The 26,280-nt window shown below is 27.3% G+C and overlaps 5 protein-coding genes across 14 annotated transcripts; 1 reads left to right on the forward strand and 4 right to left on the reverse strand.

Annotated features, from left to right (window-relative positions):
- The first annotated feature begins 15 nt into the window (after positions 1-15).
- On the forward strand, positions 16-13,249 carry LOC124428096 (ran-binding protein 9). 10 transcript variants are annotated; one of them, XM_046971735.1, is made up of 11 exons: positions 382-490; positions 597-896; positions 6,724-7,079; positions 7,294-7,481; positions 7,702-7,814; positions 7,931-8,362; positions 8,640-8,960; positions 9,166-9,349; positions 9,536-11,362; positions 11,692-11,739; positions 11,812-13,249. In XM_046971735.1, exons 1-8 carry the CDS (start codon positions 397-399, stop codon positions 9,297-9,299), a joined length of 1,938 nt encoding a protein of 645 aa, XP_046827691.1. In that variant the 5' UTR covers positions 382-396; the 3' UTR covers positions 9,300-9,349; positions 9,536-11,362; positions 11,692-11,739; positions 11,812-13,249. The 10 variants fall into 10 exon arrangements, with proteins under 10 accessions (XP_046827697.1, XP_046827691.1, XP_046827688.1 ...); XM_046971732.1 differs by having other exon boundaries at positions 9,536-11,739; XM_046971734.1 differs by having other exon boundaries at positions 11,692-13,249.
- A 378-nt stretch (positions 13,250-13,627) lies between these two features.
- On the reverse strand, positions 13,628-14,259 carry LOC124427997. The gene is made up of 2 exons (XM_046971506.1): positions 14,012-14,259; positions 13,628-13,888 (listed from the first exon to the last, which is right to left on the reverse strand). The coding sequence occupies exons 1-2, from the start codon at positions 14,257-14,259 to the stop codon at positions 13,804-13,806; spliced, it is 333 nt and encodes a 110-aa protein (XP_046827462.1). The 3' UTR covers positions 13,628-13,803.
- A 516-nt stretch (positions 14,260-14,775) lies between these two features.
- LOC124427996 (centrosomal protein of 112 kDa-like) lies at positions 14,776-16,012 on the reverse strand. The gene is made up of 3 exons (XM_046971505.1): positions 15,339-16,012; positions 15,092-15,234; positions 14,776-14,951 (listed from the first exon to the last, which is right to left on the reverse strand). The coding sequence occupies exons 1-3, from the start codon at positions 15,715-15,717 to the stop codon at positions 14,778-14,780; spliced, it is 696 nt and encodes a 231-aa protein (XP_046827461.1). The 5' UTR covers positions 15,718-16,012; the 3' UTR covers positions 14,776-14,777.
- On the reverse strand, positions 16,008-22,769 carry LOC124427995 (putative leucine-rich repeat-containing protein DDB_G0290503). The gene is made up of 9 exons (XM_046971504.1): positions 18,573-22,769; positions 18,430-18,498; positions 18,222-18,371; positions 17,941-18,147; positions 17,468-17,840; positions 17,202-17,386; positions 16,898-17,105; positions 16,615-16,836; positions 16,008-16,549 (listed from the first exon to the last, which is right to left on the reverse strand). The coding sequence occupies exons 1-9, from the start codon at positions 18,621-18,623 to the stop codon at positions 16,008-16,010; spliced, it is 2,007 nt and encodes a 668-aa protein (XP_046827460.1). The 5' UTR covers positions 18,624-22,769.
- A 1,168-nt stretch (positions 22,770-23,937) lies between these two features.
- On the reverse strand, positions 23,938-26,188 carry LOC124427853 (partitioning defective protein 6). Its single transcript, XM_046971226.1, has 5 exons — positions 25,987-26,188; positions 25,162-25,390; positions 24,952-25,079; positions 24,565-24,843; positions 23,938-24,467 (listed from the first exon to the last, which is right to left on the reverse strand). The coding sequence occupies exons 1-5, from the start codon at positions 26,044-26,046 to the stop codon at positions 24,156-24,158; spliced, it is 1,008 nt and encodes a 335-aa protein (XP_046827182.1). The 5' UTR covers positions 26,047-26,188; the 3' UTR covers positions 23,938-24,155.
- Positions 26,189-26,280: the final 92 nt, after the last annotated feature.

Here is a 26,280-nt window from a genome sequence, read left to right on the forward strand (position 1 = left end):
AAAACACTAGTTGGCGCTGTGCGCTGTTTACTCGTTTCTTGGGAAGAGGTGATATTTCAAATATATTTAATTAATTTATAGGTAATGTATTCTTTTTCATATTTAAGTTATTGTATATCAAGATATTTTTCAAAGTTCTCTTGTATAATATAGAGAGTAGATAAAATTAAATATGTAGATATACGTAAAATTACAGTAACTAAAGTTTGGTAACCTTGATGATACATCTTTATCAATACTCACACAGATCGTACATATATACTATATGTCACTTATATATAATATTAGATTCGTATATATGAATGATAATGAACAAATTTGTAATCTGTTTATTATATCAATATAATATGAAATTTCATTAGTTTATTTGATATCTACTACAAATTTATTTTCAAAATGGCGCTTAATGAAAATGCTGCCGTGCGATTGGTCAAAAGAGACATACATATATGGAGAAAGAAGAAAGTTTGCAAGTTTGTAAGGAGAAGAGGGAAGTAGAAATACGTGTATTACAAATAGAGAGCTCGAAATAATCGACAAATGAGAATCGATAATCGTTCTCGAATGATTTTTCAATGATTCGCTTTCCATTCTAGGTATCGCGTATAACGTGCTCGTCGGACAAGAGCGAGTTGCGCGATCCGTGTGCGCAGTCACATTTCTATCTGGCAGCAGAGTGGGATTGCAGACTGCAATGATGGCGGCCACCAGCGAGGAACGGATTGTTATGGAGCCTTCGAGGACAAATTGTGGACAGACTCAAGTCGTGGACCGTCTGAAAATGCTATATCCGATGGTCAACGAGGAAGAGACACCATTGCCTCGATCCTGGAGCCCGAAGGACAAGTACAACTACATAGGACTATCACAAAATAATCTTCGCGTTCACTACAAAGGTACGTGAGCCCTCCCCTGACCTCGTAGCAAGATGCAACTAAAACCAAAGGAAAATCCATGATTTTTATTTAATTCAAACATCTCGATCTTAATCGAATAATAACTCGTCAGAAAGATACGATCGACTCGTTCGAGCTGGTCGGGCTGGTCCCGGACAGAAGCGAAATATTGATTGAAAATGGCAGAGCTCTTTTTTCGCGTGTGTCAGCGACCTAAACAAAGGAATCAGCTGATCGCTCGTGGTCTCTCTGCGTCGATGCGAACCTTAACGTGCCTCGTGCTGGTTCATTCGCTACGTTGAGGACCTTCGTCGTGTCGTCTTCTTTCGTTATGTCGCGAAAGTTCTATGTCTATCGGTGGACTTGCTTAATTTTGCCTTGCTATTGCTGCTACTGATGGTGTACGCAAAACGCGTGCATGAATCTCTTAACGCACACGAGCATAGAAAAAAAATGTGCAGAGAAAACGTACTGCCTATGTAGAGGAAGAAAAAAAGAAAAAAAAAAGAGTGAGATACACGCACCGATCTCTCTCAATGACAGCTGTGAGTGCGTTTGAACGTTGCATGCCATGTACATATATTGCAATGCGTATGCGTGTAAAGTACGTATATAAGCAGAATAGGGAACCGAGAAAGAAGTAACACAACGACGGTTCCTTCGTAGAAAAGAGCTTCTAATTTCGTTCTTATCGAATGTGCTTAGTTTCTACCTTGATAATTATCATCATTAATAATATCCTGTTTCCTTTCTTGAGTTAATCAATCATGACCGCAACTATGACAAAGAAATGATTACGCTTTTTTGAAAAATCTTCGATTTTATAGTCCATTTTACATCTGCCTTCAATCATTCTTTGACTTTTTTTATACGAACTTATGCAGCATGTGCCCGAGTACAGAGGGTAAATATACATTCATATAAGACAAAGGATATGTATATATATACACACGCATATGTATATATCGCTTGATAACTTATCGATGGAAAGGTACCTCGTTTATAACATTGTAAAGACAATCGTATTCGAAATGTCTAACGAACGAAAAACAACAAATAAACCAATGAGAGAGAGAGAGAGAGAGAGAGAGAGAGAGAGAGAGAGAGAGAGAGAGAGAGAGAGAACGTTCGTATCTAAAATTGGATACCAAAGAATTCGTAATTATGTTACGACCAGTGAAACAGAAAAGTCAATAAATTAATATAAACTAATTCTATCCTATCTTTATTGATGAATTCTCGAAGCGTGAAATGTACATATGATTTCGCGGAACGCAATGCGACGATGACGACGATGACGACGATGACGACGACAACTACCGACAACGACGATGATGGAGAGACTCCTTTGTAATCGAAGAGACGATAAGAACACGCGAGGGGTACGCATACTTGTGTGCAACGAAACTCTTTTATTTCTTTTCAGTTTTCTCCTTTCTTTATTTTGAAATAACTATGCGTAAAGATGTTTAAGTATACTCTTCTACTCGATATATATCACAGAGTTCTGACAGAAACATGTATGTAAGTCGATAGTCGATATTATGAAATGTCCAATTCGCGGATAGGAAATCAACGACGGCAATATAGAGTTATGTCAAATATTATTCCACAATATTTTTGGAACAACAGTCTCATCGCGAAATAGTGCGACAGAAATAGCAAGGTCATTTAATCGTTTTGTGTCTTATTGATTGTGTTTCGTGATTATGAAGAATTATGAGGGAATGCAAAGTGCTATTGTTTTTATTACAGTGGAATTTTCCAATATGTTTTAATCGTAATGACGTATTTTATTTATTTCCAAAATCAAATGTGTATATATATATATATGTTTTTTATTTTTGCATGGATGGTGTAATATATATGTATTCACATTTATAATGTAGTGTCAGAATTATGCGTATATTCTTAATATGATATCTTCATTTAAATGACTCGAAATCTCGTTAAAATAAATGTTAGTATTTAATCGAATATAAATATCAGTTAGCATATCATCTCGATATCATCTCTCGATAAATGGAGACGACCGTGATCTCTACAACGACTACCACGACGACTGGTGGCGTCTAATGGCTTTATTGTATCCAGCAAAAGCGAGATTTAAATCATGCCTGCCTTGGAACTTATCCCACGTGTAGACATGAGCAAACTGTGCGTAGTTTCGTTAGCATAAAGGAGATACGTCTTTCTTGGAATGCGTGTATATATATATGTATATATATTTACATGTGTATGCATGTATATATATATATATATGTCTCTTTTCGTCTCAGCATATATATATGTATATATGTATTTATATATATCTATCTAAGAAATGTTCCTTAGATATGGATTTATTTTTATATAAGAATTAATTATGTTTGTACAAAGTTCTCTTATAATTTCGTTTGTTACCATTACATTATTTCTATACATTTTTCATAGAAAATTATTATCGTGAATAATCATGTAATTCATGTAACGTTTCGACGATATTACAAACACGTTTATGCATATTAAAAGAAATTGATTCTGAAAGAAATAAAAAAAATGTAAAATGTAGGCGGTCTCTTTCGACTGATTCCTGATTGGCCAATTCTTACTCTCTACATTGATATTATCCAATTAGAATCTCATAAAGCGTTACTTTCATGATTTTCTATTTTTTAAAATTTCCATCTTTCTATCTGTTTTGATAATTTTAATGATGGTACCTCTGATATTTTATATCGGATTGTAGAAATATTCACGTTCAAATAAAGGAACCAAAAATAAGCTAACAAAGATTTCATTGATCGGGTATGCGTATGGATTCGCGTTCTCCTATTGGAATCTAGATGACTTTGACCATTTGAATCTTTTACCGCGCATATATCACGTGCTGCTTCGTAGGCGCCTGGCCGAGAGACCACGGATCGAAGATTCTTTTTTGCTTTCTTTGTTCTTCAAGGCCGTTCGAAACGATAATTCGAAACGAGATTCGAACGATAATTTCTTAGGATTATGAATTAGAAATATCTTTTAATATTGTTGATATTATTTTCCTTGAAATGACATATTTCAGAAAAATATTATGGCATAGAGAGAAATATTTCAATTGCTACTTCAAATTTTTAGTTTCATTTTTCTTCCTTCTTCCTTATTTTTATCGATGTTAATAATTATAAAAATATGAACTCCTATAATATGATTAAAATTCGAGCGGTAATTTATTCTTGTCGAAGTTGAATGAGTTGAGAAAGTATATTATTACAGGGTTTATATATTGTCATATATATATATGTATATTATATATATACATATATTATATATTATATATATATAATTAGTTATATAGAAGGTAATTACGTTATGTTTCTTACTAATTCTAACATCTAATGAATTCTTAATTTTCTTATAGAAAAAAATAAAAGACAGTTTCGTATTCAATTAATAAAAGTTATCAAATAACTCATTTTTTGTTTAATTATTTTACACGATTTGCTTTGTATAATCGAAAGCTTTACCGATTCTTTGTTTATATATAATATATAAGCGTATGCATTTAAATGTATAGAGAAATCATGTATCATGAGAATTTTCACATAAACGACCAAGTTGTATTGAGTACAAAAGTGTATTTATTACAGATCCACGATTATTAACGGTGCATCAGTGGATTTCGTATTTGTAAGAAGAGAATAATTTTTTATCAATTTATCTTATCTTTTAGAAAAAAGTGTGGTTATGTTTCGAGAATATTGATATGTATTTGGAACGTATTTGAAATGTGATAATGAGTTAAGAAGCTAATACTTTTCTATTCGTTAAAAAGATTTGACCTTTCCTTTTCTTTTTTTTAAGAAGTCGATTACAATGGTTCTCATTCATATATTATGAATTTTAATCGTTAGTAAAATAGCGAGATTGAAAACTATGCTTTTTCAGGCATAATCACTTACTTGTCTATATGATAGCAAAGATGTGTTGTATCTTTGTTATATTTAAAAATTCTCGATAGAGGATTAGACTTTTTTTTTATATACGATAGAACTATTGGATAATATTATGATTCTATTAGATCGTAGATCCACTGATGCACTATTAATGGCCGTTGGTGCATATAGTAAAGATGCATCTATACATATATACGAATGTAAATACTGTAAATGCAATTTTTAATTTTTCAGTAATTACAAAAGCATAAATTGATGTAATAGTTAATGCATTGTGTTTACGATATTTTAGAATTTATCATTGAAAATATTAATATATATATAATACAAATTTTCATCTTATGGCGATGTCCATGTGTTTTGACATTACGATGAATAATTTCAATTCTTTATCTCTCACTCAAGCTAATGTTCAAGCTTCGGTAATGTTTTATTTATTATGAAAATAAGATTCTTATAAGATGCGTGATTATTTTTTTAACATTCTAACTTTATCCTATAAAAGATAAAAAACATTTAGATTAATGGAGGACCTATGAGATATGTAGGAATTATATAAATCGATTTACGTTGTTAGATTTAGAACGTTCGTAGTCTTCGCTTAGTATAGTCGCTATTTCTGTCGTTAATAATTCGTTATGTAGATCTTTGGATATTATTTCGTAATCGGTTACTATCACTTAACATCCATTTTATGATGAGTTAATATAATATTAATGTTATTCCTGAAGAATGTAAGAAACTTTGAATGTAAAAGGTCTTTCTTTTAAATATTGAAATGATACTTTTTTTATGAGGTATACAAAAAGGGCCCATGAAGATCATATATATATGTATATATATATATGTTATCATCGTATAATATATACATAATATATATACATACATACGTATGTATGTAAGCAAGCTTGAGATGTTGCATCGATGCGACGTGGTGACATAGTGACCCACTTGCAGTTTGATTATGTAGTAAGGCCTAGCTTTACCCAATTTGTATTTTTGTTTGAAGAATCAATTTCTAATTTCCAATGGATATTTTTATTTGCGATTGTTGCTTTTCATAAAAAGAAAAAAAAAATATCGATTTTCATAGATGTGGCTATTCGTATTGTTTCAGAGTTCAAACTCAATGGACTCTTCTACTAGATAGAATTTATGTATTCATCTCATTGAGGTTTTTTCGCTATTCTTGATTAAAATATAACAATAACAACAACAACAAAAATAGCAATAATAATATCGTCATATTATTTTTCACTGGAGATTTTAGCTGGTAAATATATATACCATGTGTGTGTATGTATGTATATATGTATCCGATATTCCGTCCATTGACTTTTCCACAGTAATTATTTAGCTTTCTCTGATGTGTATAGTGATATGGTATTCTTACAACGATTAAATTTTTTATCACCTTTTAATATTCTTATCATTCCGGTTATTATTATCTTCGCGTTGCATGTAAGAGAAGGAAGTGTTTTTATAAGTATTAGAAGAACGTGTATGCATGGTTGCGTGCATGTATTAGGGAAAAGTCAGATGAAAAGTGAGCATCATTGTCGTTGCATAATTTATAAGATAATCTTCCTTTTTTAACAATGTCGTATTTTTTATTACTATTATTTTTCTTATAGATCATTTAAAATAGTAGGAATTTATATGCGATCATTTTAATATTGTATTGTTATTAACAAACGATCGTGAAGTATTAATAATTTCATGATCGAAACAACATCAATCATTACTTTATTTATAATAATGTATTAAAACAATAATTTTTAATTTAAATACAAATATTATTTCCGTTGGAATGTTTTATAAAAACTTGTTTATCATGTAAAAAAAAAGAAAGAGAAAAAAATAAAAGAATATGTATGTTTTTAAAAGTTGTTTATTTCCTTCAGGTTATGGAAAGACACACAAGGACGCAGCAAGTGTTCGCACGACGCATTCGATACCGGCGGCCTGTGGTTTGTATTATTTCGAGGTGAAGATCGTGAGCAAAGGAAGAGATGGATACATGGGTATCGGGCTCTCAGCACATGGTGTGAACGTTAATAGATTACCAGGTTGGGACAAGCACTCATATGGATATCATGGCGACGATGGCCATAGCTTTTGCTCGTCGGGTACAGGTCAACCTTATGGACCTACCTTCACCACCGGAGACGTCATTGGTTGTGGTGTCAATCTCGTTGATAACACTGCATTTTATACTAAAAATGGTCACCACCTTGGAATAGCCTTTACGGATCTTCCTGTAAGTTTAATTTGAGATTTTTTTTTATCATCTGTATTACATATATCAATTATTGACTTGTGTCTCATTCATAAATAAATGTAGATTTATTGTAATAAATGTTTTTATTTATAATGACATTTGTTTATGAATCAAATTAATACATAGTATATACATAGTAGATATATACATATATATATATTATAGATAATTGATTGTTGTTTTTTTATCATAGCCAAATCTCTATCCAACGGTCGGTCTGCAGACACCAGGAGAGGTAGTGGATGCAAACTTCGGACAAGCACCGTTTGTCTTCGACATCGGGGATATGATCAATGAACTGCGCGTACGAACGAGATTACAGATCATAAACTATCCGACGCCGGATCATGGCCAGGGTCAGTGGCAGGCCGTCCTTCACAAGTACGTATTCACCCAGAAAAGCAAGACGGATCCGTGACACTTACGCACTCTCTGGCCGTGCTTCCTTTTCTTCTCCGTGATTGTTTTTCTTCCTCCTCCACTTGTCAATGTCGTTCATTAAGAATCCTTCGACTTGCGAGACCTCTTCCGGGGAAGTTAGCTGAAAATCTTCATGGAATAATCGTCTCGAGAGTAACGAAGGTGTGTACGAATTCGACAGAATGGTGTCTACGTATCTCGTCCATCACGGGTACTGCGCCACCGCTGAAGCCTTCGCCAACAGCACGGGTCAAGTCTTTGAGGAGGACTTCAATTCCATAAAAAATAGACAAAGTAGGTCCATTCGAGTAATAAGATGTAGAGAGTCTTTTGTGATATTATTGATATTTGAAATAACAAGTTTTACACAATGATTCTTAGGACATTATCTATGAATTATTTATTTTTAGGGATTTTAAAACTAGTACTGGCTGGACGTATGGGCGAAGCGATAGATTTAACAAGCCGATTATATCCCGGACTTCTAGAACGGGATCCTAATTTGTTATTCGCATTGAAATGTCGTCAATTCGTCGAGATGGTAAACGGAAGTGATTCTGAAGTCTGTCAAACTACCAACGTTAATCAGACTAGTGTCATACAGTCTACCAAAGCTTATGCGAAATCCTCAGCGAACGGTAACGTAGAAGAAATGAATATTAATAACACGATGAACGGTGCCAGTGAGCAGCAATTTGTTAACGGCCAAATCGAAGAAGATGTCGACATGGAAGAGAATAATATGGGTACGATGAATGGTATCAAGAGTAGTAATGGCTATCAAAATGGTAATCTCAATGCGAACGGTTTCAAGTGTCAAAATGGAGAGGACGTAGATATGGGTGAGGCGTTAATAATATACTCCTTATTCGAGATTTTTAATATAATATAATTAATTCATCACGCACATTGAAAAAGTAATTATTTATTTTATTTTTATTAAGAATTTTCTTTGCATGTGTGCTTTAATTGAGTTACGTATAGGTGAGTATTAAAAAAGGAATATATCCTGATGGTTCTGAAATCTTTTGTTGGGTGAGCGTAGCTTCATATGATACTTTTCCTATATCTTGTTGCAAAACTTTCAAGAACATTAAGATATCATGTCTCTGTTCACAGAGATCGATGGTGCCAATCAGAATCAGCAACAAAACGGTAATTGCAGCATTAACAATGACGTTGTTGTGAATAAAAATAAAAAGCAATTATGCGGCGGTAATAAACAAGCTATTGAAAAAATGTTGGAGTTTGGTAGACAACTCTATTCGCAATCGATACATTTGAGGCAACAACATGGCAAGAATGAAGGAAACAAAAAAATGTTACAAGATGCTTTCAGTCTCTTAGCATATGCAAATCCATGGAACTCGCCTGTTGGTTGGCAATTGGATCCCCAGCAACGAGAAACCGTTTGCGCGAGGTTGAATTCTGCTATACTTGGTAATGATATATCAGAAGAGATTCATCAATAATTAGAAGAATAAAATCTAGATTAAATCTTATTCGATAAACCACCAATAATATTTTCATAGTTTTTGTTTAAAACAAACAAAAAAAAAAAAAGAAAAAGAAATAGATTAGGTTTGCTATATATTTAATTTTTATATTCCTTCGCGCGATTTCTATTCTAAAGTTTTCATTTCAGAATCTAGCAATCTACCTCGTCGGCCGCCTCTAGAAGTAGCAGCATCTCATGCAAGAGAGTTAGTCCGCTTAATGTCAACTGCTGGTCTCGGCGCGTGCGGTTTCGCGGTTGTAGATAATATCATTCAATATTGACGGTGCCTCCCTCTGCTGCCACGTCCCCCTCTTCTACCAGCTCGCGTATGGTGAGTTTTTTTTTTTTTTTTTTTTTTTTAAATTGTCATTGGAAAAAGATGTGTGTATGTGTATATATATATATTTATTATGTTGAGATTTGTATCACTTGGAATTTTTAATAAAATATATTCGATAAACATCGCTGATATGAAAAATTATTAATATTTATTATTAATTGAAAAAAATAATTTTAGGATGCGAAGACGGAACGTGGAGCAGATTATATTGTTGACGCAGCAACATCGCGATGTCGCGTGCCTCTTTAGCTAGAGCAACCGCATTTGTTGTCGGTGACTCGGCGCGATCTCACACCACAGACACGACACAAGGTGAACCTTCAAACCTGCCAACCAAAATGACACTTCACATTTTTAGCTTAAATTGGGGGAAAGGGGGACGGTCACTTTGGAATCCGCTAAGATAAGAGCAGAAAAGCGGCAGATCGGTGTGTGTTCCCTCGTTTCCAAATGGTTGTCAAGTAAGGCTGGTAGATTTACATTACACACTACTGTTATTATTATTATTATTATTATTATTATTATTATTATTATTATTATTATTATTATTATTATTATTATTATTATTATTATTATTATATTATTATTATTATTATTTTATGTCATTTCTTTTTAATCTTTATTTTTTTTGTAAGATCCGATATATATTTCTTCTATCCTCATTCCATATTCATATATTTCTGGCAAGTTGTATATTCCTGACATTAGTGCAATAGGATTATCAAAAAATAAAAAAGAGTGTACAGGAATAAGCAACTTTGCGTCAAATTTCTTCTACGATATAGATATATACAATTCGTAAATTAATTCGTTAAATTACGCTTGCAAAAAGTAATGGTAGTTTCTTACAGCACTTTATCGACCACAAGTTTACTTTTCAGAGTAAGTCAAAAGCCGGGATCACTTTCTCTCTTTATAGAAAAATGAAAAACGCTCTCTGATCCTTGATGCGTTGTGAGATTTGATAGCCGATATATATGCGATCGATACATTGTTGATTCTACTTGGAAAATTGTCATTAAATTATATATAATAATGTCTAGAAAAACTGTCTGAAAAAAGGGAAAAAAAAGAAAGAAAAAGAAAAAAGAATACACACACAACTCAAATTAGAATCGTCTTACGTTGGAAATTTTCAGAGATATGTCTACGACATTTAAGTAAACGAAAAGTATATTACTACCTTTTCTATACTACCTTTCGTTACTTCGACAATGATTCTCATTGATGCCCAAATAGAAATCAGAAATCTTTAATAGACGTTCTTCATTGCTGCTTCAAGTAGAAAATGCGTTCTTCTTGAACCATTTTGATCCACCAATCGTATTTTTTTTACAGTTTTCGGGGAACGAGGGAACACGTTCATTTCAGAGACGGACGAGGTCTTACGTTTATATATAAATAATTATGAGAAAAACAAAAACTTAACTAAGGAACGATCTTGTACTCTATACTAAGTAATTGTTTTTTATATGCGACATAGTATATTATTATATTATATATTATTAAAAAAAATGAAGAAAACTGTATGCAGCTAGGCGTAAGCGTACATTTAAATACAATAATTTACTATATATACAAATTACATTAAATAGGATTACTCGATTGAATGATTTTTAGTGTTTGTTTTATGTACTATAGCTAGAACTATAAGAATATGAGCGAATATAATGATTTGGACAAAAAAATTTACAAATCTTTTTGTTTCGTATTGTAAAACGTTTTTGTTTTCGAAGATATATATATACATATATATATTATATACACATTATATCTATATATGTATATATGTATGTATATATTGATGGTTGATCCAAAGTGTGAGTCTCCTTCAATGAACGCGATGTTTCAATTAAGCAAGTTCTTTATTTTACAGGAAAACATGTGACTTTTTATAACGAAGTAACATAAATATCTCACAAAGTAAAAGATCCTTATTTTCGAACGAACCATTGAAGAAAGTAAAAGTCCGTGAAGGAAATAAATCTTTTCAGTTTGCCTTAGGTAAAGAAATAATATTTTCATTACATATATAATTAAATATAGTTCTCGTGTTTTTTTTTTTTTAAATTCAACGATCATAAGTTATTCGATTCGATTCGATTGGATCACATTTTCTATGTGATAAAAACTAACTCGGGAGAACGTCATTAAAATAATTATCCATAAATATTAATATCGAATTCTGATATTTTTCTTAACGTTCATTTCAACTGAATCCATGTTGCTCATTTATTATAGTCTCAGCAAGGATATATACAATATTTGAATTCTTATTACTAGTATACATATATATATGTATATATTTTTTCTTCCCTAATTATTATATATAGGGAATAACAGAAAACTTGCAGGAATGCTCTTAAAATAATGGTTGTGTGGTAAGTTGAAAATATTTTCAATCATATATTCTGGTTAAAGGTATAAAACAAAAATTTCTTTTGCGTTTTTAGCAAGATTATTTGGTACTCATGAGATACATCCATTATGTGGCACAAAAGCAATGGTCACAATTGCACGGATATTTACAAGTCAATTCTTTTGTCACAATAGAACTCTTGGTAAGAAAAAGAAAAATGTTTAATTTTTACTAAATAATAAATACATATTTTATTGACTTGAAGAGACATTTCATACTCGTATGCAAATTATTAAACACTACTTTTTATCTTAACACGTTTGATCTTTTATTTAGATTTGTAAATACATATACCCAAATCTATTATATTATAACATCTTGCTTTTCTTTCATTATTTAAAAATACTATCGTAACGAAATATAAAAATTGATGCTGAATGAAATCATTTCTATAATTATTATAGCTATGATATTGGCAAAAATACTGCTACTATTACAACTTAAAAAATAATAAGATTTCTGAATTATAGTGATCAAATTTAATATAATATTATTAATGTATATTTCACAGAATGTAAAAATGAATTTATTTTGTGTTCAGAAGATATATTTATATTACACACTTTTTACACATCATTTATATCTATAGGACCTATATTACATACGAGAATTATGTTGGCAAAATAATTTTTAAATTTTGATTTTTTTCCTAGTTAAAAAAAAAAAAAAAAAAAAAAAAAAAAAAGAAAAAAAAAATCGTTTGATGTATTTATAAAAATAGAATATTACTATCAATATCATCGTAATGCAATGACATCTGTGTATATAGAATACATGTATACACTTAATTTTTTGTCAAGTACATACAATTTTATAATACTGTTATATTTTCATTTTAGCTATCTATTTCTATTTTATGAATTTATAGTTGAATTATAATTTTTTATTTGACTACGTTAGTTTTGTATCATTATACATCATTACATCATGTTATGATATAGAATCTTTTTTTAGCAACAAACGTCGCATATGTCGCATCTATATATTTTCTAAAAAAAAAAATGTATACTATATCCTAGAAATAGTAAAGTACAAATAAATATATCAAGTTAAAAGCTTTTCATATAATATTCATTTTAATTATTATGCTTATAAGAGTAAATGTTTATATTTTTTATACTCGCTAAATTTTGTATTATTACATAAAGTTGCATAGCGAAAATATTTCTATCAACAATGTTGATTTTACATACTATGTTGTATTTACAAGATACAACGTATATAAATGTTTATCTATAAAGGAGCATTTGTTTAGTCGCGGCAACCTCTGTAGTTGGATTCATAACTGTGTTTAGATACACAATAATATACACAAAACATAAATGTTTAGTAAATCATTTACTGAACGATTCATGTGCAGCATCTATATATTACAGATTTTGTACAATACTATGATGGTTCTATCGTAGATATTTATTGTAAAATTATAAATAATTGTTCACAATACAATTCGTTATGTTTTAAACACATTATTATAACCGATCTTTTTCGACTTTCATTAATACCCTATTAATATTGATGAACTTATAGAAATTATTTTTAATATTTGTAATTATAAATTTATTTAATATACAGAAATTATACAAAATTAACTTCTTTCATAAAATATTTATTAAAATCATTAAATAATTACTTTATCATCAAAAAAAATTTTTTTTCAATGGAATTACAATTATTATAATCTTGCTCATACAAACAATAACAGAACAAGTAAAATATCTTCTAAAAAGTTATAAGAATTAAATGCATTTCAAAAAGTTTTTACAACTTCACTCTTGTTATACTTTTGTCAATAATTAAATTATAGTAATCAATATGGTCTATTACATATATTTTGTTGAGGTAATCAAAGTAATGTATATATTCTTTAAATATGGTTTTTATACTTTTTTCAACAAATATTACTTTTTTTATGATGTACACTACATTGATAAATGAAGTTTTTTCTTTGCCAATCAATCTAAAATATACAAACAATATAAACTTGCACATTAAAAACTATAAATTAATCACTATATAAATTATTTTAACTTGCAGTATTTTTTTTTGTTGATCTGGTAGATATCGATGTTATATCTCTATTTGCATATTTTTTATTATTATCTTGCAACCTAAAATAAATATACATATACATACACACACACACATATTTATATGCAGTGATAATTATGTTAAACACTTAATAAGCATGTATTATTACATAAAGTATTATGATTTATAAATACAAAGCATACCTTGGATTTAAGTTATATTTGTATTTCTTTTTATGAGAAGTTGGGTCAAAGAACATAGTTCTTTCCCAAGCAATATTATGAAAGATATTTTTTTCTTTAATTTCATTTTTATTCATATTATTTAAGGGATGTTTTTGTAGATTAAGTAATATCTTAGAAGAATTATGATCTTTTCGCTTTAAATTGTGCGTTTCTAGAATTTGTGTTTTTTCTTCTTGTAGTTTTATCGGTTTATGTTGCGTTTCCATTGATGGATCTTCTATATTAGATACAAATTTAATTATGTATAAAAGATCATTTGTTAATATTTTTTTCAAACGTAGAATGTTCAAGTATACTTTTTTTATCGTTGTCGCATATATTCGTTAATTTGTCTAATGTTTCGCATATATCTTCCTTATCAATAACATTTAGTATTGTTTTTTGATTGATGTGATCATTATTTAGGTCCAATTTATTCATCAATGAGTATATTCGATTGTGGACATTTGTTAATTCTTTAATACTTAATGACTACAATTATCATACATATTTTTTTATATTATTTACAGAATAAAAAATAAAAAAATTATGGTACTATAAATATCTATACAATGTGAGGCATTTAATATTGGAGAATCTTTGCTGTTTGCTAATGAATAAGAAAATTTCATTGTAATCAATTTTTATGGAGTATAAATTTGCCGTGAGAAGTATATTTAAATGTTCTCATTTAAATGCTTCATTTCGTATATGCATATATACAAAAATATTTGTTGTCATTGAATTATACTTGTAACCAACTCTCAGAATCAAAAATAATTTTTTCGCCATTAATTTCTTCAAAATTCATTTTTAAATGTTCTATATTTTCTTTATGTTTCTTATGAAGTGCACTTATACTGCTATCGTATTTCTTTTTTAATATTGTTAATTTATCTTCATAATCTTCTTTATGAAACTATATTTGATATAAATGCACAAAAAATGAATTAATATATATTATATTTTATTAATATCATTATATATATATATATATATATATATATATATATATATATATATATATATATATAATGATATAAAATATAAGTAACAAACCTTAAGTTTTTTATAAAGATCATTATTTTCTTGAGATAAATCGTTTACACGGTTCTTAAAATTTTCTATTTCAAAGTCTTTTTTTTCAACTTCATGAATTAAATTCTGTATTTTATAAAGATCCTCTATTGTATTTTCTCTTTCTATTTATTTTGATTAATATTTCTCAATTATTATATATATTATAAAAATATATAATTAATAATTATTGAAATAGATAAAATTTAATAAAAGAAGAAATACTGACCTTTAAAATCTTTGTCCACATTTTGTTCTAAATCAGATTTTATGTGTGTATGTGCATCATCATATATATTTACTTTTTTTTTAAGATTCATAATTTTGTTGTATAATTCATTTGGTAGATTGTGTAATTTGCGTTTCAGTTCGTCATCAATAATAATTTCTTGTGTCAAATTTACTGATAATTTTTTTTTTAAAATTTCAATATGTTTTTGTATAACTTGATTTTCTTTTGCAAAAGCAGCTAATCTCAGTTCATTTTCTTTATTAATATTTTCATAGTTTAATAGTTCTAATTTATATTTCGAAGATTTGGTTTCTAATTTTGTTATATTATTTTCGACTATCGAAACATTATCGTGGAGAATGTCTAACATCTTCATTTCGTTATTATGTTTATTTAATTCTATGATTGTCTTATTCAGTGATAAAATTTTCTTTTCTGCATCTTTTAATTTTTCGTTTATGGATAAGTTTGTATTTTCTAAATTATTAATTATATTTTGTCTTTCTGCCAACTGTGTATCGTAACAAAGAACTTTAGATGCGAAATTATGTTCATCATTCTCCTGTTTATCTTTCAAGTCTCTTATTAATTCATTATTCTTCCAAATGATTTCATTTGTATCTGTAAGTTCCTTGCGTAGTTTAATATTTTCTTCCTGTAATAAGTTCAACCTATAAAAGAACAATTAAATGTATATATAAGATAAAGGATAAAAGAAATAATTAAAATATTTAGTAATAACTTTATTTTTAATTGTTCAATTTCTCTTTCCATGTTATTTGTTATCATTATACTTTCATTTAAATTTTGTAATTGCTTTACTAATTGATTTATCTCTTCACATTTTTCTTTCAATTCGTCACTTCTTATACTACATTCCTTCAGTAATGAATTTTTATTATCAATAAGATTTTTGTTCTTAAATTTTAACTCATCACATTCTGTAATATACGCCGATAATTTTACATTATTTGATGTAAGCATATCCTGTAATTCTTTTATCAGTTGATTTTTTTGATTCAGTTCAATATCAAGTACTCTGAAATTTTCTTTAATTATATCCCATTCTGATTTTTCTGGTCTTACACAATCACCTTCACCCATTCGAACCTTTTCTTTTAATCGAGAAATTTCGGTATCTTTTTCTAAAATCTTTTGTTGTTTTTCTACTACTTCTTTTACTATTTGTGTATGTTCATCTCCAAAACCTTCATAATTGATTAAGAATATATAATATATCAAATATTATTTTCTTCCAGTAAATATATTTTACCTTGAAGAGCTGTAGATAACTCATTCATTTTTATAATGGAACGTTTAAATTGAGTTGTAAAAATTTTATCAATGTACTCATCATGTAGATTTAACAATTCCTCATTAATTAAAGTTTTTTGAAACTCTTTATTTGAAGATATTATAAACGGCTTATGTTTTTCATAATTTTGTTTGTATTTATTATATAATTCATAAATTTGTTGCTTTTTAATGTTCTTATCTATGAAGTTATAGTCATATAAATTATAAAAGTATTGAGTTAAAAGATAAAAGAAATATACCTGGTGACCACACGATTACTGATTTATTTTCCATTAAATATTTATAAAGGCTATGAATTTGTTTAATTAAAGATGGCCGTTCATTTTCAGTATATATCTGTAATTGCTCCATAAGAGATTGCATTTTTATAAGTGATTTTGATACTTCTTCGATTATTGTATTTTCAATATTTACATTATTATTGGTAGTTAATATTGATACTTCAGTCTATAATTTAATATTATTCAGGATATATTACAGAGTTATAATTGTTTAATATTTTTGATATAATTAATATATTATAATTATAAGTAAGTAAATTACTTTTGCTGAATTCCATGAGTCTGGTTCAGAAGTATCTTTATTCGAATGATTTTCAAAATCAATGTATTCATACATTATCGCATTATTAATAGTTTCAGTTTCTGCACAATTAAGTTGTATATTTGCAAATAAATCTTTTTGTGATGTCTGTGTTTTTTTGAACATCATTATATTTGATTCATCAACTAAAATCAAAATAAAAGATACATTTTTATTTCTATTTTTCAATGTTTTGAAGCAATCTATTTGTATTGTTAATAATATACCTTCTGAATTTGAATTAGATGAAATAAAGTGATAATTCAAGTGAGAACTACATATAGATTCTTCAGAGTATTTCTTAACATTTTTTATGTGTTGTAAAGATTCTTTATGTTCCAGTTTAGATCTTTGTAATTCCTCCATTACAGTGCATAATGTACGCTTGGTTCGTTCACAAGTATCGTGTTCACATTTTACACGACTATCTTCATATGCGATTTTAAATTCTTCTAAATTATTCAAACTATTTTTTAACTTAATTGTGAAATTATTAATTTCTTTTTCCATACAATGAAGTTGTTCTTCATATTTTGAAATTGTATTATCTTTTTCTATTATTTCAGTTTGTAACTCTTCTAATATATTGGTCATTCTATTCTGTTTATAAATAATTATTACGTTATAATTATTGTAATATTTAAATATACATATAAGTAATTGTCTTATATATTTAAAAAAACAGAGAAAAAAACTTTACCTCCTGATCATTATGAGTACTCGACGTTTGCTGTATTAATATCAGTAGACGCTTTATTTCATCCTCTTGATCACTAAGTATGCATTTTTGTTCAAGATTTTGCTTTTGTAATTCATCTTTTTCACGTAAAACTTCTCTTAATTGATCAAGAGCAAATCGACAATTTTCTGCTTCTTTTGAAAGATGTTCCGTTTCTTTTAGTTTTTCCTAAATGATGATGTGATTATTACAACGTTAAAATTTTTTAATTTTTCAATTCAGGATGTACTATTATAAATTACCATAAGTGAATCTCTTTCAGCAAGTAAAATGGCAGTATCTTTAACATGTGATCGTAATTTTTCAATTTCTTGTGATTGTAAAAAAGAAACATCATAGTTTTTATTTAGCTCTATTTTCAACCGTTCCATTATATGCGTATTTGTATATAACTAAACAATAAATATTAATTTTATAATGCAATTAATAATTATTTATAACTATTCTTACTTTCTTTCTCATATCGTCCATTTCATTATTTCTCTGTTCATTTAACTTCATAAAATGTTCTTGTAAAACCTATAAGTGAAATAATTAGATCAATCAAAAAGGATTAACATTCTTATAAATAGTAAAGTAAAATTAAATTTTACTTTAAGTCCTCCTCGTAAAGTATTCAAGTTTTCATCCTTCTTCTTTAACATAATTCCTAAATTTTTATTAATTTCTTTTAATTCTTCAACTTCAGCTTCTTTTGCCTAAACAATGAATAAGCTTTAAAGTACAATTTAATAATATGTTGAAAATACATGATAGTAATGTTAACTTACACCAAATTCATTTTTTAATGCAATTATTTCACTATCCTTTTGTATAATAATCTCTTTGTGAGATTTTACATAAAATTCAACATCGAATTCACTTTCGGTAATACTACTAGATTCAGATTCACTTTCAGTATGATAAGATTCAATAGAGGAATCTTTTCTTATATATTTATCTATAGGAATATTTATTTTTCGTTTCTTAATTCCATAATTATTTTTATAATCATATTTATACGTAGATATTTGTGATTCAGTCTATATAATGTAATTATTTAATTAATTAAAAATTATTGAATTAATTAAAAAAAATAATTATATATTGTTATAAATAAATATATAAATAAAGCACACATACACACATACATACTCTATTCAAAGATATTTTAGTTTCACTAGATGTTGTATATTCTGTTTGACAATCAGTCTGAGTTTCTGTCTCATTAACATCCCATATCACTTGCACAGATATATCAGCATATTCTATACATGCTTATTAATATATTCAATCATTATTTATATGAAATATATATACAATTTATTATTTTAACTGACTTACCAACTTGGGTATGTTTATCTTCTAAATTTATAAGAGTATCTGTTTCTGCATTTGAATGTTTATTTCTTTTAAAATTATCATGTTTTGAGGTAAAATAAATTGATTTTAATTTTGGCAATAAATATGTAGCATTGCATGATAATGAATCTATGTGATCGAATAATGACAAGCCTCGATAATATCTATCATTATATTGTATATTTTTTTCAGAATTAATTTGGATAGATAAATATGAATTTAAATGTGGCAAGGAAATAGATTTATTGACGATTTTAAAGTTTTCCTTTAATGACGTTTTCAATATGGTTTTATTCTTATTTTGTTTTTCTTTTTGATAATTTGTGATAAATTTGTCATTCTTCAAAAAGAAACATATCACAGTAAAGCATTGCATTTTTCTTATAAAATAGTTGCATCAAAATAAATATATATTTGCATTGTATAATATACATACATAAGTTCGTAAATGTGTTTCTTGTTCGTTTGTTAATTTAAGAGATTTATATTTTTGTAATTCTTTACGAAGTATTTGGAGTTCATTTTGGGCTTGCGAAGTAAGACCTATGATGTTCTCAATAACTACATTAAACGGTATTATTTTTCCAGACTATAATATAAGCAAATATTTAAAATTTAATAATAGAATGTATGATTATATATAATATTATTAGATAAGAAATAAACAAACTTAAGATGATGTATTTAAATAATAACTAATATTGATTGTCAATACAAACCGGAGTAGCATGTTCTGCAAGTTCACGAAAATATTGTGAGGTCTCTAAAGGATTTGAACTCCAAGCTCTAATATCTGAACAAGATTCGTACACTTTTAAACGACCCTCTAATCGCTTTTTTGGTACAATATAATCACCATAAGCCAATGACATATTATTATTCTGTCTACCGGTAAAGAAAACACGAGGTCCATGCTCTACATAAGACATCTCTATTATTTTCTATTACCTTTATCATGTATTAATATTTAAAATTTGTGATCTTTTATCTTTTTCTCCATTGACTACTATAATTATTTAAAGTTATTTTTTGGAAAGATTAATTCCGATTCATTATGTAAGATTCATTAAATAAGAATCTTAGAAATGTCACATTGTTTGTTTGTGCGCCATAGTAACTATATCAAAAAACCAAAACATAATCACTGCTTAAACGATGCTGAATAGTAGGACAAATAAATTTGATAAAGTATAGTAAAATATTTTATTATAAGCTGTCATTAAAAATAACTACATTATTATAATTAGTAATAATCATTTAATGCGTTTTGTAAATTAGTTTTTTTTCCTGTTATGAAAAATAATTTGGAGATGATAAGGCTTTTATGACAAATAACAAATGACTAAGGTGTTTTATGAAAATCTTAATATCTATTAAGTAATATGGTATCAGAATACTGACTATATTTCAAGTTATATACTCTTTCACATCTTTAATATATATTCTAATTAAGTACAAAAGCTGCTTGCTTTAAATGACATATACAGTATATTTATAGAATAATTCAGCAACGAGATTTCTACATCCCTTCTTCTCATTTACTTTTTCCATAATATTAACAAAATAAGATTTTATTTTATTGCTCTTTGTTAAATCGAACATAACTCATTGCATCTATAGACACACTGTGTACATAAACACATGATAATTTTATACATATACTATATCCGTCCACCAAAATTTTCACATGATTTTATTTAAAAGATATTCTGGTTTATATTCAAATTACACTGATTATAAATGTTATTAACGTAAATAAAAGTTATATTCTCTGGAGTATAATATATGATACATGATATGTTAAACCTTCAATACTACAGTGGTAGAAAGAGTATCCATGGCAAAAATTTATGGTGAACATAAAAAATATTTATATAGCAATTAATTTTACTTAAACTTTATATTATGTTGTAATTATATAAGTAATAAGATGAAATTAACTGTTCTACAAGTACTTTTTATGTTCACTATATATTAAATAATATAATTTTAATGTGAAATTTTAAATATAATAAAGAACAATTGAATAACAAGCACTGAATATAATTTCTGTAATTCACTTATTTATACATCTGAGTAAATTTCTGTAAATCACTTATTTATACACAAGAAAAAAAAGTTGCTTCATCGAATGTATAAAATATTTTTTTTTGCAGTGATGAAATTATGTGCTCCATTGTACTAAAGAAGTGGAATGTGATATTATTCACACTATTACTTTTTAATCAATGAGGAAATAATGGAAGAGCACATGATATTTTATATGCATAAGTTCTTAATTTGCCATGTTTCATAATTTTTATGCCTACTAATTATACAATACATTATAGCTCATACCTAACTCTCAATTAGATAATAAATAACATTCATAAAAATGGAATTAAAATTCAAAAACTTCAACACTTTTAACATGTTGTAGAATAAACAGAGTAGATACACGAATAGGCGTGTATTGATATCCCATAATATTCAATATATTCATGTAAAAAATGATATTTGGAATGATTTACATTTAAGGCCACTCTGTTACAGTACACCTATTTATCTGATTAAAAATATGCTCCCTCTGTATGTTTTTTATTAATATACCAGTTGATAATCAATTATTTACAATTCTGTTATTATATAAAGACCTCTTTTACACATAATGATAATTTAAATTATTGAATTTAATTTTTTGCATTATATACAAGTAAATATTCTTAAAAGCAAGCAAATTATTACAATACGATCAATACCAATATTTATGAGTGTCTTTTTCCATTGCATCGTCTAAGTTATGCTATAAAATATAATTTAGTAAAACTAAGTACTTCTATAAAAAAGAAATTTAATTTTTCCTCATATTGATCTACTTTTTAAGTAGTATCAAATGATTAAGTACATCATTAAAGTTTTAATACTTGTATGACTGATTAACATGAATGAGAGTATGATGTGACATGCATAAAAATGAATTGCATATTTTGTGTTTTACTTCTCATTATTTTGTATTTCCTTTTAATTAGTTCGTACGTATTTATGTAATAAGTTCTTTCTAATAAGTATAAACAAATTCTAAGGAACACATAACAAAATATATATTTTTGCACTTGCAACACATTTCTCTCTTTGATTACTATTTTTATATCACAACCTTCTTTATCAGTAGATACTTTTTGTATATATATATATATATTGTATTTTGTTTTATTAGATATTAGAGTAAAATGAAAAATCTATTAGTTTCTTAATAATAATCAGGCACTTTTTAAAAATTTATGAAGTAATAGAAATAGCAAAAAGATAGTTCTTGAATAATATTGCTTTAACTTTGTTTTTATGTCATGGTAATATTTTATAATAAATTACTATTTTTAATTGATATAAGTGTAAATTTGATTGTATGTATGTGTTCATTATAATAATGTATATTTATATTCTAATGAATTTTATAAAGTACTATGCTAATTATAATATTTACTTGCTATGTATCAAAAAAGCAATGTATATATGTGTCCTTGCTTAGAATTTATTTTCATTAATTTAAAGGATTTTTAGTTTTATTAATTTAAGGAATTTTTACACATCACTTCTATTATTCATAAATACAGTCAGAGACAAAAATAAGTAGATAAGTATTGAAAATAGATAACGATGAAATTTGATCGAATTAACATGATTGTTATATACTTAAGTTTTATTTATTATGTATTCTTATAGTATATACATTATTCTGTAACTAATTGAAATTCGTATTTACATTTTTGTATAAATAAACCGTACTTAACAAAAATGTTAACTATTTGTTAAGAGACAAAAATAAATGGATACATAATACATAATAAATAAAATAGATAATAAAATTAATACTTGGTATTCACGTCCCTTGCTTGAATTACTAGATCCAAATGTCGTCGAACACTTTTTATTAAATTTTCGATATAATCTTTATTAATATTTTTAAATACTGATTGTAAACTTCTCAGAAAATCCATCTTATTGTTTCGCTTTCACATCTAGTAAACTCCATAGATTCTCAATAGGATTCAAGTCAAAACTTTCAAAAGGCGACAATACCAAGTATTAATTTTATTATTTAGTTTATTACGTATTGTATTATGCGTCCACTTATTTTTATCTCTTGACAAATAGTATAGCTTGTTTACACAAAAATATAAATATGAATTTCAATTAGTTATTGAATAATGTATATCCTACAAGAATATATAATAAATAAACTTAAGAATATAACAGTCATGTTAATTTAATTAAACTTCATTAATATCTATTTCCAATACCTGCCTACTTATTTTTGTCCCTGACTGTATATATATAAAGTTAAGCTATTATTAAATTAAGAAAATGTTTATTTTTTTGAAAGACATTTGCATGTAAAAAATACTTTATATTATCTTCTAATTTTCAATATTTTTTTTAGTATGTTATATATAGATTATTATTCAAGATATATAAAAACAGTTTTAATAAAAATGGTAATATTATATAAAACTGTTTTTATAATTACTTTGCTGCCTTTATTGTCAATGACATTATTTATTTATACTATATGTTTCATCGAGTGATTTCTTTTTTAATTTTTCATATAAGCAAATATTGAATATTTAGAATCAAGGAAATATTGAAATTTCGTTACTATCATTACAAATAGCAAAAGAATTACATAATATTAATATTTTATATTATATAGTATAATATAATATAAAACAATACATAGATTTAAGAGAGCACAAAATATACAATTCTGTTCATGATAGTAATGTACCTCAATACTTTCATATCATGCATGCTAATCTTTTGAAATGATATAATTCAATTTTTAGTTTACCTTTTATCTACAGATGCAAAACCCCCTGGTCGTGATTAAAATGATTTTGATGATGATGATGATGCTGATGAAAATGATGATGTTGAGATACAGATGTTGCTGCCTCATCATGAAGTGTGACGCCTGTTAAATCTAAAATTTCATCTGCATCTTCATCACTACCTGTAGCTGCACTTTGCGTTGATTGATGACTTCCTGATGATAATTGGCTATTACGTGAAAAGGAACCACGCCGTGGTGCTGCAAGAGCGGCTCGTTGGTTGGCAGGTTTAACTGTTATTATGAGGTTTGAAGAATTTGCTATCATCATATCAGTGACCTAATTAACATGACAATTTATATCGTACATATATATACATATATATTATACATTTTTAAAATACTTATATATTATACAATAATATCAGAATTATAACCTGATCAAGAGTCTTTCCAGCAACTTCTATTCCATTAACTTCTAATACTTCATCATTTACTGCTAACAGACCAGTGCTTTCTGCTAAACCACCTGGTACTAATCTACTAATAAAGACTCCTGGTACTTTTTCAATTCCACCTCCAGCTGATGGTGGCAATATTCGAAAACTTTCACCATCTTTAATATAGAAACCTAATGGTTTATCTGACCCATGTTTTAAAAGTCGAACACGGCGACAAGTTTCAGGTAATATATCCACATCAATGATCGCAGATACCTATTATTTATACAACAATATATTTCTTTCTAAATGTTATACTTATTAAAATCATAATCTTGGTTTGTAAATTTATAAAAGAAACTTATAAAACTTAATATAATTTACCTGCCGAAAATCATGTGGATTTGATATTGCCAAAGACTTTGGTTTGCCAGGAGTACCACCAAGTATACTTGAAATTAAATTTTTTGGTTTCATTGTACCATATCCATTTATATCTTCCAATCCATCACCTAATAAATATTTTCATAGTTTATTAAATGAAGGAAATTTAAAGAAAAGATATGAAAAATATGCTATTATGTAGAAATTTACCTTTCCTTTGTATGAATATTCTAAGAAGTGGCTTTGCAGCAAGTAATGCTCTCGCCAAATTGTTGTCATTGTTAATAGGCAGTAAATCTCCATCTGTTGGATCCGTATACCAAATAAGAAAGTTTAATTCAGGACCAATATCATGACGTTCTGCTAATAGCTTTCTAAAATCTTCATAACTGATAGGCTCATTTCTTCGAACTGAGAATCTTATAATGTCAGCATCAAACTATAAAATGATAAAATGATAAATATATAGATATTATTTATATATCCTTTTTTTTATATATTTTGTTAAATTACATATTTTAGATTCAATGTTATATTTAATGTTATATGAGTTATTGATGACCCATTAGACTTTCCATTCATTTTATTCTGTGATATTCTATATGTATTTCTAAATTTCTAAATTACTTATATGAAAGTATTTTGTTCTATTTTACAGTATATTTTATTTGTTATTCTTTCTTATCGATAATGGTAATTTTTATTATCTTATAAGTGTTACAAGAGACATATAAGTATTATAAAAGATAGATATAAACATCGAATAAAAAATCAACACGAATGAAAAGTCATATAAAATTGGAATGACATGGAACGTGATAATCCTTTTAAATAACGTACTTTGAATATAAAATAATTACATTTTATTTATATTCTATATTTTTCCAAAAGATAATAAAAAAAAGATAATGTTAATGTATTGACGATAAAAATTAATTAATCTACAAATTTAACTTTTACATTAGTTGAATTTTCTTAGAAAACATTCTTAACAGCTCCATTGTTGATTACAGAGGTATGTAAAAATCGAATTACCTTACTCTTAACAGCTACAATACCATTGTCAACTTGATGTTGAATTTTGCTCTTTGACATGATCTAAGGCAGTGAGAAGATATACGTAATAATATACGTAACCGTATTAAAAATTCGAAAATGCTGTAAAACTTTTGATCTTATGGATCTCGATAGGTCATGAATGTTTGCGTCGAAAAATAACGCCCTCTGCATATTTGCCACACTTCTTCAATCCTAAACCAAATAGTATTAGTAAGAGTGGTTGCATGAGATGTAACACAATACACACATACACATACACATGTATATATA

The sequence above is a fragment of the Vespa crabro genome, chromosome 11, assembly GCF_910589235.1.
Source record: "Vespa crabro chromosome 11, iyVesCrab1.2, whole genome shotgun sequence".
Taxonomy (NCBI): Eukaryota; Metazoa; Arthropoda; class Insecta; order Hymenoptera; family Vespidae; genus Vespa; species Vespa crabro.